This window comes from Spea bombifrons, chromosome 10 (assembly GCF_027358695.1).
Source record: "Spea bombifrons isolate aSpeBom1 chromosome 10, aSpeBom1.2.pri, whole genome shotgun sequence".
In the NCBI taxonomy this organism is placed as follows: domain Eukaryota; kingdom Metazoa; phylum Chordata; class Amphibia; order Anura; family Pelobatidae; genus Spea; species Spea bombifrons.
This window is the reverse complement of record NC_071096.1, coordinates 39,620,476-39,635,895: the sequence shown is the minus strand read 5'-3', so window position 1 is coordinate 39,635,895 and position 15,420 is coordinate 39,620,476. Positions and strand designations below refer to the sequence as shown.

The 15,420-nt window shown below is 52.1% G+C and overlaps 1 protein-coding gene across 5 annotated transcripts; it reads right to left on the bottom strand.

Annotated features, from left to right (window-relative positions):
• Window positions 1-411: 411 nt before the first annotated feature.
• On the bottom strand, window positions 412-14,941 carry KIFC3 (kinesin family member C3). Of its 5 annotated transcripts, none has more exons than XM_053448417.1 (19): window positions 14,738-14,941; window positions 8,948-9,041; window positions 7,423-7,802; window positions 7,203-7,310; window positions 6,772-6,849; window positions 6,437-6,562; window positions 6,036-6,209; window positions 5,789-5,936; window positions 4,411-4,541; window positions 4,149-4,260; window positions 3,894-4,069; window positions 3,690-3,794; window positions 3,474-3,604; window positions 3,119-3,242; window positions 2,832-2,961; window positions 2,451-2,680; window positions 2,195-2,326; window positions 1,802-1,865; window positions 412-799 (listed from the first exon to the last, which is right to left on the bottom strand). In XM_053448417.1, the coding sequence occupies exons 1-19, from the start codon at window positions 14,918-14,920 to the stop codon at window positions 774-776; spliced, it is 2,652 nt and encodes an 883-aa protein (XP_053304392.1). In that variant the 5' UTR covers window positions 14,921-14,941; the 3' UTR covers window positions 412-773. The 5 variants fall into 5 exon arrangements, with proteins under 5 accessions (XP_053304392.1, XP_053304396.1, XP_053304395.1 ...); XM_053448421.1 differs by lacking the exon at window positions 14,738-14,941 and adding an exon at window positions 13,652-13,706; XM_053448420.1 differs by lacking the exon at window positions 14,738-14,941 and adding an exon at window positions 13,574-13,622.
• Window positions 14,942-15,420: the final 479 nt, after the last annotated feature.

The following is a 15,420-nucleotide window of genomic DNA, read 5'->3' as shown; positions in this document are numbered from 1 at the left end:
CGCTATAGGTGTTGTGTGTGTGTGTATGAATGGTGGTGCGTGGGTCAGGACAAATGGGACTTAGAACCAGGAGGCGGTGCACCTAGTTTTTTGTCCCCAAATGTAAATATAATTAAAATAAAAATATAATGTATAAATATACATTATAATATAATTTGGCCAATTGCACGGCGCCAGCCCTTTCTTCAATCGTATCGTCCTCCAATGTTTCCAGTAGAAAGTCTTCTGGGGGATGGTATCATCGTCCACGGACTCCGATCTCCGGCTCGTAGGCACCAACACATTTCTGGATCAGAGCCTTAAAATACGTTATGATGGCCAGAATCACCATAAGAAAAAGTGTCACGCTTTCTTGTTTTTGGGGCGTTTTGAGTAAGATTAGTCATACTAGTAATAACAATGTGAAAGTCATTTCTTTCTATTAAATAAACATTTTATTTAAAATGCATTTTTTAATACAAAGTATACAGGTGCTCTGGCAGTTGGTCGCCACCCATTACATGATGTCACAGGACAGTTACATCAGAAACTATGTGTTTCCAGTGAATGGTATTAAAACTAATGTGTTTTTTCCCCAACATAATTTTAAAATACAGGGTTTGCCCCAATTCTGAACACAAAATATTGGGGCCAGAACCCGCCATGTGCAGTGTCCCCACAAATGGTACTATGAAGGATGTGGCTGCTAAGGAATTATTTCCAGGGCTGGTTGTAATTCCCAGTCCGGCACTGGTTTCACGTATTCACAGAATCAGGTATGTACACGGCTGCAGTCAGGTGGGCCCCGTCCGAAAGCGAACTGGAGAAGAGAGGAAAGTGGGCTTAGTCAGGCGCGGAGCCTCAGCGCACTTTGGGGTGAGAAAGGATGTGGAGCAAGACATGAGAAACTGGTAGGGAGTAAGAGTTGGGAAAGGAGGAAAGGGAGGCATGATGACTAGGGACAGACAAGGAAGCAAGAGACGAGTAAAGGGGTGCACAGGAACAGGTTGGGAATGAGAGGAGTGCAGAACGGAAAAGGAACACAGGACAGAAAGCATGGGAAGAGCAGTATGGGGTGGAGGAGTGGGGGGCAGGGCTGGAGGGAAAGGGACACACGCCAGGCATGGTGCCCAAGAGAATAGGAAGTAAGAAAGGGGAGATGCCGGCACAAGTAGCGTAGGGTGGAAGCTGAGAAAGTGGGGTGTAGGACGGCAGTTGTGGGTACAGGGCATAATTACAGCCAGATTGGAGAAGGGAGAGAGGGTACAAGGAGTGCTGGGCAGGAGGGGCAAGATATGTGAGAGCAGATGAGAAAGGGGGCAACAAGGAGTGGGGAAGGGACAGGAGAGGAAATGGAGAGAGGATCAGGATGGGAGTGAAGAAAGGGGGACAGGAAGGGAGTGAGAGGGGGCATGATGCGGGCAGGCATGAATAGGAACATGCGAACGGGAGAGGGGGTTACCGGAAGGGCACAGGACAGGTGTTGAAACAGGCAGGTAGAGAGGCACAACACATGGAGGCAGGGGTGGGGGTTAGGATGGGAGCTGGGAAAAGGACAGAAGGTGGAAGATGTGCATGGAGGGGCACAGACAGATAAGGGAGTGAGAGGAGAGCATGGAACGGGGTGTACAGTATAGAAAAGTATGTAATACGTGGTACAAGGAGTGCTAGATAGAAGAAGGGGGATGATGTATGAGAGCAGATAGGAGTGGAGAAAGGGGGGCAGCACAGATGTGAGGAGAAGGAGCCGGGATTGGGCTACATGACAAAGAACAGAATGGGAGCGGAGAAAGGTGGCACAGTTAGTATAGAAATACCGTACCTGAACTGACTGTTTTCTTCCGCAAAGAGGTGTTTCTGGCTCCGCGGAACGTTGCGGCTTCACCCTGTGAGTAAAGACACCGTTATTAACCGGCGTTGTGCCTGCGCTCTCGCCAGTAATGTATGTATAACCAGCAGATCCTCCTCGTTGTTCGGAGGTTGGCCATCGGTTCACGGTTCCCTGTACCCACCACCAACGCTGCTTTCTTGCACATGTTTATAAACACCGTTTATCAGGGTATAATATTTGGACACCATAAATTCTGCCCGTCTAGTGCTTCTCGTTTATTTGGGCACCAGGGTACTCTGCCAGGACTGTGTGACCCGAGCAGACGAGCTCACGCAGCGCATTGTCTTTATCTGTACAGATAGAGGAATCGAGCGATGGCCGTACCTCGGACAGCTCCGTGCTGCCCAGGCTGTTCTCGACTCTCCGAGTCGGTGCCCCCAGCTCCACGGTCCGCAACCGGTCTCCAAATCTGAGGGAGCAAAGCGACTCGCTGACGTCCTTCTCCGTAGGTGACACCTGCACACATCACAAAGAATTACAGCCGTGGTGTCACCCCACTAACCATTCTGGTGGCAGGGGACCCTCTGAGGTCAGATTCTGTGGGATCCCACCCTGCTCGCCAGCTCAGTCCCAATCTTACCTGTAGAAGCAGCAAGGCCTTCCCATCGCGGCTCAGAGGCTCTTGCAGCAGGTAGGTGAGCTTGGAGTTGCGGTAGGGAATATACCCCTGGTTTGAACGAAGAGCAGAAAAAACATCCCCCAAAGCAGACAGGGAACGGTTAATGCACTGAGCCTCGCGCAAGCGCTCACCAGCAGCTCCAGAACGGGACACCCGCTCTGATCCGGCCAGGTCCACCAGGTACAGCTTGCCTGCAAAGATAGACGCAGACTGCTGAAAAACGTGCCGGTAACTTGCAGCCTGTGGGACATTCGTTGGGGCAGGTTGAGTGTACCCTCACGCCAGGTACTAAGCAGGGCTTCTGGGGGTAGAGGCTGCACCCGTGGAGGCGGCGTCACTAACCCGTGGTACAGATGCCCGTGCTGGTCTCCCTCCCTTTGGCTGTCAGGATGAGCAGAGCGTGAGAGCGCGAGCTGTGGCTGTTGAGGCTCGTCTGTTCGGTCGCTCGCTGTTTATATCCTAACTCCAAGATCTAAAGCCAGGGAAAAAAGGAAGGTTACACGGGGGGCTCCTGGAGCGCGTTACAGAGCACGCAGAAAATGCGTTGCGTTAATGGGTGTTTCAACACAGCACCGAGCACACAATCATCCCTGCCCCCCGACTGAAAAACAAACAGCCAGACTTCCCACCTTGTTTATATCGTGTATACTCTCGACTTTCTTCTGTGTCAAACCAGGAACGTACAGCTCTCCGGCACCCCCGGGGGACATCTTAATATCCAGAGGAGGGTGAGTGTCAGCACCCAGCAGATCCCTGCAAGAGTAAGAGGTCACGCTGCATGCTGCCGAGGCACCCGTCTAAACGGACTGTCCGGCTCATACATGCAAAGCACATTCGTTGACCCGAAGCTCGTATGACTGGCATGTATGAGCAGAACTGCATGTGGCCTCTCCAATAACCCGCTTTGCTGAGAGTAAATCCACTTCAGCTGTTCCTTCCCCTTGGGAACTCCTAGGTCCGTCTGCCATTGTTCCCATTTCTTACCGGAGGGACTCGTTGTAGATCTCCGCCATGCTGACAGTCAGGTGGTGGTCCCAGCAGCTGGTTCGCTCTTTCACCTCAGACAGAAGGAGGCGCAGGGCACGCTGGTTAATTCCTGGATCTGAAGACGGCCCCTGGGTCAGTGATAATTGAGAGACGTTCATAAAGGCCCCCCCGTCATGTCATCCACCTCCTGATTCCCCTGACATTCATGCGCACCTCCATGCTGTACGTCTTCCCGGAGCCGGTCTGTCCGTAAGCCAGAATACAGACGCTGTAACCATCCAGGCAGGACGTGATGAGAGGGGACACCTCCAAGAATACCTACGGACACAAAACGATTTCACATCCTTCCAAACCCCCCACAGACACCATTCTCTCCGGCTGCGCTGCCACATTTCCGAGCTCTTAATGGCTGCATACCTCCTCCTGTGTTGTGCGCGGGGCAAAGACTTTGTCAAGTTCAAAAGACAGATTTTTCCCCTTATGAGCAACGCACAGAATGCCATCATCGTCTTGGTCAAACGACACGACGTTTTGTGACCCCGGTCCATCCTCGGCTGTGACTGGTCGAACCCGTGCAAGAACCCGGATGTTCCCTGCAAAGAAGACACGTTCACTGCATGTCAGCTGCGCCGGGAAGGACTTACAGCGCACGCTCAGTTTATCTTCACCTACCTCGGAGCCGCACCAGCTGGTTGTGACACTCCTTGCGCAGCTGCAGTTCCCTGCGGTATTTGCGTAAAAGTTCATCGTTTGTTTGGCGAAAGCTTTGAAGTGCCACTGAGAACTAGAGAAGAGAAACCAGCAGTCTCACAAAACAGCGCAATATGTACTAAATATAAAGATGCCAAATAGTCAGTGCGCCAAGGCTGCGGTTTCACTTAATGATCACACCATTAATACGGTCACCTGTAACATTTAGGAACAGCCATCATACCTCCTGACGCGCTTCACACAGGGTGTCCTGCAGCAGGCTGGGAAAATCGCGAACCTGTCTCTTTAAAGCATTGTAATCCTGGGTCAGCGTGCGCAGCGCGGGCTGCAGAGTCAGAAGGTTCTTACGTACACCTGAAGCAGGTAGAGATGGAGATTTACACTGTGCTACATATAGTGTGTCCCCAAAATTATGCTGCGCATCCTGGGGCCCAAGGGCCAGCAACAGCTGTTAACATATTTGTGGTTTTTCACCCATATTACAGATCATAAGAAGAATCTCTGTTCTGAAGAGTTCTGTTGATGAGCCTATTTTGAAGTTACTTTTGTGAGTGCACCTTCCACACTTACTTAATCACTTTATGTCATACTTATTACACTATTATTGTGTGTTATTCATTTTTCCACATGTTCTTGCGCTTCACTTCTGATTTACAGACGTTTACAAGACCTGGATTTCAAAGCCTGAATATGGAGTGCAGATTATCAGATACGAGGCCTGAATATGGAGTGCAGATTATCAAATACGAGGCCTGAATATGGAGCGCAGATTAACAGATACGAGGCCTGAATATGGAGCGCAGATTATCTGATACAAGGCCTGAATATGGAGCGCAGATTAACAGATACGAGGCCTGAATATGGAGTGCAGATTATCAGATACGAGGCCTGAATATGGAGTGCAGATTATCAAATACGAGGCCTGAATATGGAGCGCAGATTAACAGATACGAGGCCTGAATATGGAGCGCAGATTATCTGATACAAGGCCTGAATATGGAGCGCAGATTAACAGATACGAGGCCTGAATATGGAGTGCAGATTAACAGATACAAGGCCTGAATATGGAGCGCAGATTAACAGATACGAGGCCTGAATATGGAGCGCAGATTATCAGATACAAGGCCTGAATATGGAGCGCAGATTATCTGATACAAGGCCTGAATATGGAGCGCAGATTATCTGATACAAGGCCTGAATATGGAGCGCAGATTAACAGATACAAGGCCTGAATATGGAGCGCAGATTAACAGATACGAGGGCTGAATATGGAGCGCAGATTATCAGATACGAGGCCTGAATATGGAGCGCAGATTAACAGATACAAGGCCTGAATATCGAGCGCAGATTAACAGATACAAGGCCTGAATATGGAGCGCAGATTAACAGATACAAGGCCTGAATATGGAGCGCAGATTATCTGATACAAGGCATGAATATGGAGCACAGATTAACAGTTACAAGGCCTGAATATGGAGCGCAGATTAACAGATACAAGGCCTGAATATGGAGCACAGATTATCTGATACAAGGCCTGAATATGGAGCGCAGATTATCAGATACAAGGACTGGATTCCAAAAGCGACCAAGTACTGACTCACCGTCCAGGCTGTGGTGCACCACTCTCATCTCTGTCTGCGCATGCTGAAAAGCCTCAGCCACTGCCTGCTCCTTCTCCTGCTGGAGAGACTGAAACTCCTGCATCATCTGAATCTGCGTCCGCTCCAGCTCCATGGCATACACTTCTACCTGCAGAGCGGAGTGAAGCAGCCCCATGTCATGTCGCACCCTCAGATGAGGCAGATTATGGTCCCACTTCTGATCGATTTGTCCCCCTTGTTTGCTGACCTGTGCTCTGAACTTTTCTTTCTCCCGATGTTCCTGTTGCAGCTTCAGTTGCATTTCCTGCAGCATGCCTTTCTGCATGTCTACTTGTTCCTGCAGATACATGCTGCGGCTCTGTGCCTGACTGAGCGCAGCCTTCATCTTCCCGCACTCCACCTCCACCTTCTGCGTTATAGACTGCAAAAAAAACATTTGTGTCATGGGCCATCCGATATCTGATGTCCTACAGTATAAAGAAACTGCCGCTGCGAGAAACGCACACAGCGTTGTTTAATGCACACAGGGTGCAGTCCTTTTTGCACCCCTGTGAGTGAAGCATCAAACAAGCCCCAAGTACAAGGCTACGCGTGACGTCTAAGCAGGCTGCCAGGCTTTGTTTCCACCCAAACCCTGTGAACTCTGACCTTTATTTGGGGTTGCTGACATTCTCGTAATCTGCGGTTTAGCCTCTCTTCTTGTTCCACTTTCTCCCGCACAGAGTCCCGGAGCCGCAGCTCGGCCTCAGCTAGTCGATCGGCTTTCTGCTGGACCTGCATAGAATTTGGCAGCAGATCAGAAGCAAGCATCCAGTCTCCCCGCTTTTAAACCTTTATCAGTCTTTGGTCTTGAATTCAGGAGCCTTACACTTATCGCATCTATGTTTAAATGACCCCTCTGTATTAGCCGCTACCACTTCTGCTGAAAGATTGCTCCACTTATTCACCACCCTCTTGGTACAGTGAAAACTACCCTCCATTACCTCCCTCTGCAGCGCAGCAATAAGTAGTTCCTGCTCCCTCTTCACCTGCTCCAAGTGGCCAACGCGTTCCTTCAGCTCCTGGAAGACAAGGATTACAAGCTCCATGGTGTCCACACTGCAGAGGGTCTCACCAGAGAGCTTTCCCAGGGCAGACAGTACTCCAGAGCAGGGGCACAGGAGGGGGTGGTATTTACACTAGACTTTTAGCACTGAATTCTAAAAGAGGGGATGCCGGCCAGATTTACACAATGCCTGGAGCTGGGTTATATATATATGTGTGTATATATATATATATATATATATATATATAAGGCTCTCTATGGCCCCGAGGAGGGTGGGTGGATATATATATGTGTTTATGTGTACATATGTGTATGTATGTACATATATGTATATATATAGATGTATATATATCTCAGAAGCACACATACCTTCTCACCTGCATTGTCCACACAGCTCTTGAGAAGCTGCAGCTCGCACTTCAGACGCTGATTCTCTGACACCAGGAGGTCTCTGTGTTTCTCCAGATCCGTCCCTCCCTGATGGGGCCAGACAAGTAATCAGGGGCCCCGAAGTAACACAAAATGTTAACCTTTCCCGAGATCCTGATGTTTCAGTGCTGCCCCCCCATGTGTAAAAGTGGCAGCTCACCTGCTGGAGCTTCCAGCTCAGCTCCTTATTCTCTCGCTCTTTCATGTCCAGCTTCTCCTGCAGCTCTCTCTTGTCTTGGGTGGCGCTCGAGCCTGCCCCACTCTCCTGTATGTTTTCAGTAAGCAGTCTGTCCTGTGGCTGTCTCTTACGTCTGCTGTCCTGTTCATACATGATGCGTGTCTGTTTAACGTCTTGCAGCTCTGCCCTCAGCCGTCTCTGTACACGGGCCTCTCTTAATACTTGTAAGCCGGTCCTCTCCTGAGACATTTGCGCATGTTTACGGTGCCGATCCTCTGGAATGTCACTCACTCGGACTCTCAGGCCTGCCACCTCGTCTCGTGGGACAGCAGAACAAGTGGCCCCCGGGCACCAGCAGTAACCTAAAGGGCAGCAGATGGGGTTATGCAGGCGGTCACGGCGGGAGCGGGATCTAATCCTCACTGAAATGGCATGTACGAGATTACCGAGTGCTACTCAAGTGAAACGCTCCTGTGGGTTACAGTCACGGGAATGCAGGCACTCAGTGTGGCTGTCTCTCTAAACTTCTCAAAGACATGACCTCAATATGTACACGATTAACCCCTGTAGTTCCTGCGCAGCCTATGAGACGTAACTCATATAGTAACTCCTGTAGTTCTTGCACGGCTGTACGTTGTGCTGTGACGCCCGCGTGGAAGGAACGCCTAAACTAGGCTCCCCTGAGCTGACAGACAATCCCCAGGGGATCTCTTTTTGGTCTGAGTTAAAATAAGTGAAAGGGTTAATATGCCGCCAATAGCCGTACCTGTCCAAACAGGCGCTGGCAGGTCCAGAGTCCATCCCAAACTTCCCAGGCTAAACACGAGTGAGGTGGGGAGGAAACGAGGAGTAGGAAACGAGGAGTAGGAGGCAAGGAGAGAGGAGGAGGAGGGAAGGAGAGAGGAGGAGGAGGGAAGGAGAAAGGGGGAGGAGGGAAGGAGAAAGGGGGAGGAGGGAGACTACAAGAGGTGCTCGATAACACCCCCCCCCAGGACTGCTTTCTGTGAGAAAATCCAGAGCAGAGAAAGCAGAGCGATCGGTCAGGAAGCCAAATCCAGAGGAAAGGCCGGCAAATAAAGTGACGCAGGAAATGTTAAAGTTAAAAGCTGTCTGCTGCAGCTGCCAGTCCCAGCCGTACCTACCCAGCGCACAGACCCCGTAAAACCCGCAGCCGGGTCCCCTCTTTCTTCCCAGAGGTTTCTGGGTGTAAAAACTATGCCCATCAGGAAACTTCCGAATACCTGGACAGAGCCGGCCCCTGGAACTATGCACCATTACACAAGCCCTTTACCTACGGCCCTGGCAGAGCGGTGACCAGTCCACGGGCTGCGGTGACCAGTCCACGGGCTGCGGTGACCAGTCCACGGGCTGCGGTGACCAGTCCACGGGCTGCGGGGCCGGCCCTGTCCCCGGGATCCACTGGCTGTGTGGGTGAGAATGGCTGGAATGTGAGTTAACCTGCTGCATCAGCACCTCCTCCTCCCTACATACCTGGCGGATCACTCACCGTTTGGCCCCAGGGGCAATCCAGTACCGGGTCTGGCAACGAACGTCCACCGCTGGAGGCACAAAGAGTTAGGCAGATAGATGCACTGAGGGCCCTGCGGAGGCAAAACAAAGTAATTGACGGGGACGCACTGTGTGTAAACTGGGCGACACGTTTATTACTGGGTTCTACCGACGCTGCCAGTAACCGGCATAAGTCATACAATCACTCTGTAAACTACAGCTGCCATCTGCCCCTGAGAAAGATACAGTCCCGGCTTTCAATGGACTGGTAATCCCATACAGGTTCCCAGCCCCTTATCTCAGATACTCTCCAGTTACACGACGAACCAGCCGGCTCTGAGAATGAAGGAATGTAGCGACCCACGGGAAGCGTGCCAGGGAGGGGGCTGTTACTCTGTATATACCCTGCACGGGGCAGGGAGGGGGCTGTTACTCTGTACATACCCTGCACAGGGCAGGGAAGGGGCTGTTACTCTGTATATACCCTGCACGGGGCAGGGAGGGGGCTGTTACTCTGTACATACCCTGCACGGGGCAGGGAGGGGGCTGTTACTCTGTATATACCCTGCACGGGGCAGGGAGGGGGCTGTTACTCTGTACATACCCTGCACGGGGCAGGGAAGGGGCTGTTACTCTGTATATACCCTGCACGGGGCAGGGAGGGGGCTGTTACTCTGTACATACCCTGCACGGGGCAGGGAAGGGGCTGTTACTCTGTACATACCCTGCACAGGGCAGGGAGGGGGCTGTTACTCTGTACATACCCTGCACGGGGCAGGGAGGGGGCTGTTACTCTGTATATACCCTGCACGGGGCAGGGAGGGGGCTGTTACTCTGTATATACCCTGCACGGGGCAGGGAAGGGGCTGTTACTCTGTACATACCCTGCACAGGGCAGGGAGGGGGCTGTTACTCTGTACATACCCTGCACGGGGCAGGGAGGGGGCTGTTACTCTGTATATACCCTGCACGGGGCAGGGAGGGGGCTGTTACTCTGTACATACCCTGCACAGGGCAGGGAGGGGGCTGTTACTCTGTACATACCCTGCACTGGGCAGGGAGGGGGCTGTTACTCTGTATATACCCTGCACGGGGCAGGGAGGGGGCTGTTACTCTGTATATACCCTGCACGGGGCAGGGAGGGGGCTGTTACTCTGTACATACCCTGCACTGGGCAGGGAGGGGGCTGTTACTCTGTATATACCCTGCACGGGGCAGGGAGGGGGCTGTTACTCTGTATATACCCTGCACGGGGCAGGGAGGGGGCTGTTACTCTGTACATACCCTGCACGGGGCAGGGAAGGGGCTGTAATTCTGATTGCTGGGATTATTGCTACGGTAACATCAGGACAGGATTAACACGGCTAAAAGTAATAACAAGGAATGGGCCCAGACACGGATATAACAAGCATTGCATAGGAACTCCTTCAAAGCATTGGGCAAGATCCCCTCCAGTGTCTTCTATGTCTGGATACCCCCCTAAGGTCAGTCTGGAATGAAATGCCCCAGGTATGATTGTCTGAACAGGTCACTCTGCGCATGCGTTAGGGGGCACTGCTGTGATCCTGGAGGCACTCAGTCTTTGTTCATTGTGTGAGTACAGAGGAAGCTTTATCTTCAGCCCACAGGGCATTTGGTATCCGGTCAGAAGGATGTAATTGAAGTCACCGCCTCGCTATACAGAGAGAGAGAGAGAAGTGACGCCGCCTCCCTATACAGAGAGAGAGAGAAGTGACACAACCACACTATACAGAGAGAGAGAGAGAGAAGTGACGCCGCCTCACTATACAGAGAGAGAGAGAAGTGACACCGCCTCGCTATACAGAGAGAGAGAGAGAAGTGACGCCGCCTCACTATACAGAGAGAGAGAGAAGTGACACCACCACACTATACAGAGAGAGAGAGAGAGAAGTGACACCACCACGCTATACAGAGAGAGAAGTGACACCGCCTCGCTATACAGAGAGAGAGAGAGGTGACACCGCCTCGCTATACAGAGAGAGGTGACACCGCCTCGCTATACAGAGAGAGAGAGAAGTGACACCACCACACTATACAGAGAGAGAGAGAGAGAAGTGACACCACCACGCTATACAGAGAGAGAAGTGACACCGCCTCGCTATACAGAGAGAGAGAGAGGTGACACCGCCTCGCTATACAGAGAGAGGTGACACCGCCTCGCTATACAGAGAGAGAGAGAAGTGACACCACCTCACTATACAGAGAGAGAGAGAAGTGACACCGCCTCGCTATACAGAGAGAGAGAGAGAAGTGACACCGCCTCGCTATACAGAGAGAGAGAGAGGTGACACCGCCTCACTATACAGAGAGAGAGAAGTGACACCACCTCACTATACAGAGAGAGAGGTGACACCGCCTCGCTATACAGAGAGAGAGAGAAGTGACGCCGCCTCACTATACAGAGAGAGAGAGAGAGAAGTATCACCACCTCACTATACAGAGAGAGAGAGAAGTGACACCGCCTCACTACACAGAGAGAGAAGTGACACCACCTCACTATATACAGAGAGAGAGAAGTGACACCACCACACTATACAGAGAGAGAGAGAGAAGTGACACCACCTCACTATATACAGAGAGAGAGAAGTGACACCACCACACTATACAGAGAGAGAGAGAGAAGTGACACCACCTCACTATATACAGAGAGAGAGAAGTGACACCACCACACTATACAGAGAGAGAGAGAGAAGTGACACCGCCTCGCTATACAGAGAGAGAGAGAAGTGACGCCGCCTCACTATACAGAGAGAGAGAGAAGTGACACCACCTCACTATACAGAGAGAGAGAGAAGTGACACCACCACACTATACAGAGAGAGAGAGAGAAGTGACACCACCACACTATACAGAGAGAGAGAGAAGTGACACGCCCACACTATACAGAGAGAGAAGTGACACCGCCTCGCTATACAGAGAGAGAGAGAGAAGTGACACCGTCTCGCTATACAGAGAGAGAGAGAGGTGACACCGCCTCACTACACAGAGAGAGAAGTGACACCACCTCACTATATACAGAGAGAGAGAAGTGACACCACCACACTATACAGAGAGAGAGAGAGAAGTGACACCACCTCACTATATACAGAGAGAGAGAAGTGACACCACCACACTATACAGAGAGAGAGAGAGAAGTGACACCACCTCACTATATACAGAGAGAGAGAAGTGACACCACCACACTATACAGAGAGAGAGAGAGAAGTGACACCGCCTCGCTATACAGAGAGAGAGAGAAGTGACGCCGCCTCACTATACAGAGAGAGAGAGAAGTGACACCACCTCACTATACAGAGAGAGAGAGAAGTGACACCACCACACTATACAGAGAGAGAGAGAGAAGTGACACCACCACACTATACAGAGAGAGAGAGAAGTGACACGCCCACACTATACAGAGAGAGAAGTGACACCGCCTCGCTATACAGAGAGAGAGAGAGAAGTGACACCGTCTCGCTATACAGAGAGAGAGAGAGGTGACACCGCCTCGCTATACAGAGAGAGGTGACACCGCCTCGCTATACAGAGAGGGAGAGGTGACACCGCCTCGCTATACAGAGAGAGAGATGACACCGCCTCGCTATACAGAGAGATCACACTGCTGTGTTATACAGAGAGAGAGAGCACACTGCTGTGTTATACAGAGAGAGATCACACTGCTGTGTTATACGGAGAGAGAGCACGCTGCTGTGTTATACTCCCGGTAACGCGGACACAAAATGCGGCGAGGTCACTCCCGGTAATGCGGCGAGGTCACTCCCGGTAATGCGGCGAGGTCACTCCCGGTAATGCGGCGAGGTCACTCCCGGTAATGCGGCGAGGTCACTCCCGGTAATGCGGCGAGGTCACTCCCGGTAAAGTGCGAGGTCACTCCCGGTAATGCGGCGAGGTCACTCCCGGTAACGCGGCGAGGTCACTCCCGGTAACGCGGCGAGGTCACTCCCGGTAAAGTGCGAGGTCACTCCCGGTAATGCGGCGAGGTCACTCCCGGTAACGCGGACACAAAATGCGGCGAGGTCACTCCCGGCATAGGAATTCCTGGTGCTATCCTAACGTCGTTGCCCACGAGCTGCTCCTGCGCGGCGAGGACACAAGCCGGCATGATGCTCAACAAACTAGCATCCAGCCCGTAAAAATAAGTCACGCCGGGGCTAGGAAGCCGCGCACTTTACTCATTTCTGAGCACGGCGAGCGTGATCTGCCATGACATCACCCAGCAGTACGCTGTACGCTCTGCATGACCTCAGGGGAGCGCTGTAACCAACGATAACCTGCCCGGCCCCCGTGTGGCTCCATAACAGAGAGGGGTAAATGCTCTAATGATCAGAGAAAGGATAGGGGTAAAGGAGCTCTGAGCAGAGGATGGGGTGTAGGTAGAAGGAAACTCTCCTAGAGCCAGATCCCCAGTCACAAGATATTATTAATAACCCAAACCATTTAATGGTAGCAAATTGAGACATAAACATAAATGTAGCAGATTCCTAACAGATACAATGACATATCCCCTCCATCAAACAGACCACAATGACTAAATACCCTGGGAACACCGGGTACACATACACCCCGTGGGGCCCCGGGGACCGGCGCAGTGCCACTCACGTACCTCACAGAGGCTCCCTGGCTGCGCATACACAGAGTATATGCCGTGTGTCAGCCGGCTGATCCTGATTGTTGCACATACCTGAGCGTCGCGGCTCCTGCGCTGTGTCAGGCGGCTGATCCTGATTGTTACACATACCTGACGCTGTGTCAGCCGGCTGATCCTGATTGTTGCACATACCTGAGCATCGCGGCTCCTGCGCTGTGTCAGGCGGCTGATCCTGATTGTTACACATACCTGACGCTGTGTCAGCCGGCTGATCCTGATTGTTGCACATACCTGAGCGTCGCGGCTCCTGCGTTGTGTCAGGCGGGGCCACACATTGCTGGGGCACTGAGTCACGGGACTCCGCTGGCTTGTCCCGCATGGGGCATAGCTGTATTTCGTGTTTTGGGGACCTCGCCCTGACGGTTGGTATCAGGTAGAGTCAGGAGTTTGCTAATTCTGTAAAACATTATGACATCACGCTTCTTGTTCCTGCAGTGACGCAGCCACTGATTCACCTGAATGCACTCTATCCACGATCATACGTGTATACATCCCGTACTGCTCTCTGACAGACACCCGTCACATGCCGTGACCCTGGTGCCACTTTATGCCACCCACGCATGTGAACTTGACCGGCCGCACAGAGCCCGACCTCAATCCCATGAAACACCTTTGGGATGAAGTGTAGCCGAGACTGCGAGCCGAGCGTCTCACCCAACATCAGCCCTGACCTCACAAACGCTCTACTGGATGAACGGGCAAAAATCCCACAGAAACTCCCCCAAAATCTTGTGGAAACCCTTCCCGGAATAGCGGAAGCCGTTATATCTGCAAAGGGGGGAGCCAGCTACATATTACTGTCTAAGTGTTAGAATGTGATGTCATCAAAGCCCCTGACGGTGTAACGGTCAGGTGTCCCAATACTTTTGTCTATACAGTGCGTATGAGTTTGATGGGTTTCCTAGAGCAGGACGGAGGAGCGCATTAAACACCGAGGGGCTATGCAGCGAGAAAGACACAACCACCTCCCTTCTCTCCCACAACCTGTGCCATATATACAGTATATATATACATATATATAGATATATACACATTATACATATATATATAGATATATACGCACAAGTCCCCCCCCCCCCCAGCTTCTTCATACCGGTTCCGGCTAAAGATGGCCCTCACCTGCGGCTCGCGGGGCCTTGTCTCGCTCTGTTGGCTCATCTGAGTAGACCTCCAGGGGGCCGAGGAGAATGCTTTGTGCTTTCCCGTCCGCGGGGTCTTGTGCCCGGCTCGCCCCTCCGCTGTCTCCTGTCTCCGTAGCAGGTGCCGGAAGGACAAAGTGAGCAGCGAGCACAGGACGAACATGGCGGCCTTTTAGACGGGTCCCGGCTGATAGAGAACGCGGCAGGAGAGAGGAGAATCTGGCCAGAAGCCTCTAGGTGCCCGTCTGTGATCACACCTTTCCACAGGTGAACCCCGAAGGAAGAAAGAGTGTCTCTGAAGCCTGGTCTACGCGGCTCCAAACACTAACGTGCAGCGATCGCACACTCCACGGGACACAGCCGTGCATGTACATGCTGTCCGGACGGATTAATATATATGTCGGCCGTCAGCCGCAAAGCCTCGCACCCTGCCGGCCGCCATCTGCCTCCCTCGGGTAAGAGGATTGTGGCATAACGGCAGACCTCATCCCATCAGCCTCAGCTTGTAGCCCGTGGCAGAGACGGACAGGCTGCCTTCTAATAGCATTACCGCTGTCACTATTTAACCCCGTGCTGCCCGGCTCCCGCCATGGCGTTAGTATTCCTCTAATTATCGCATAAACACGCAGTTAATTTCGCGGCTCGATTTGGGATCAACGCCTT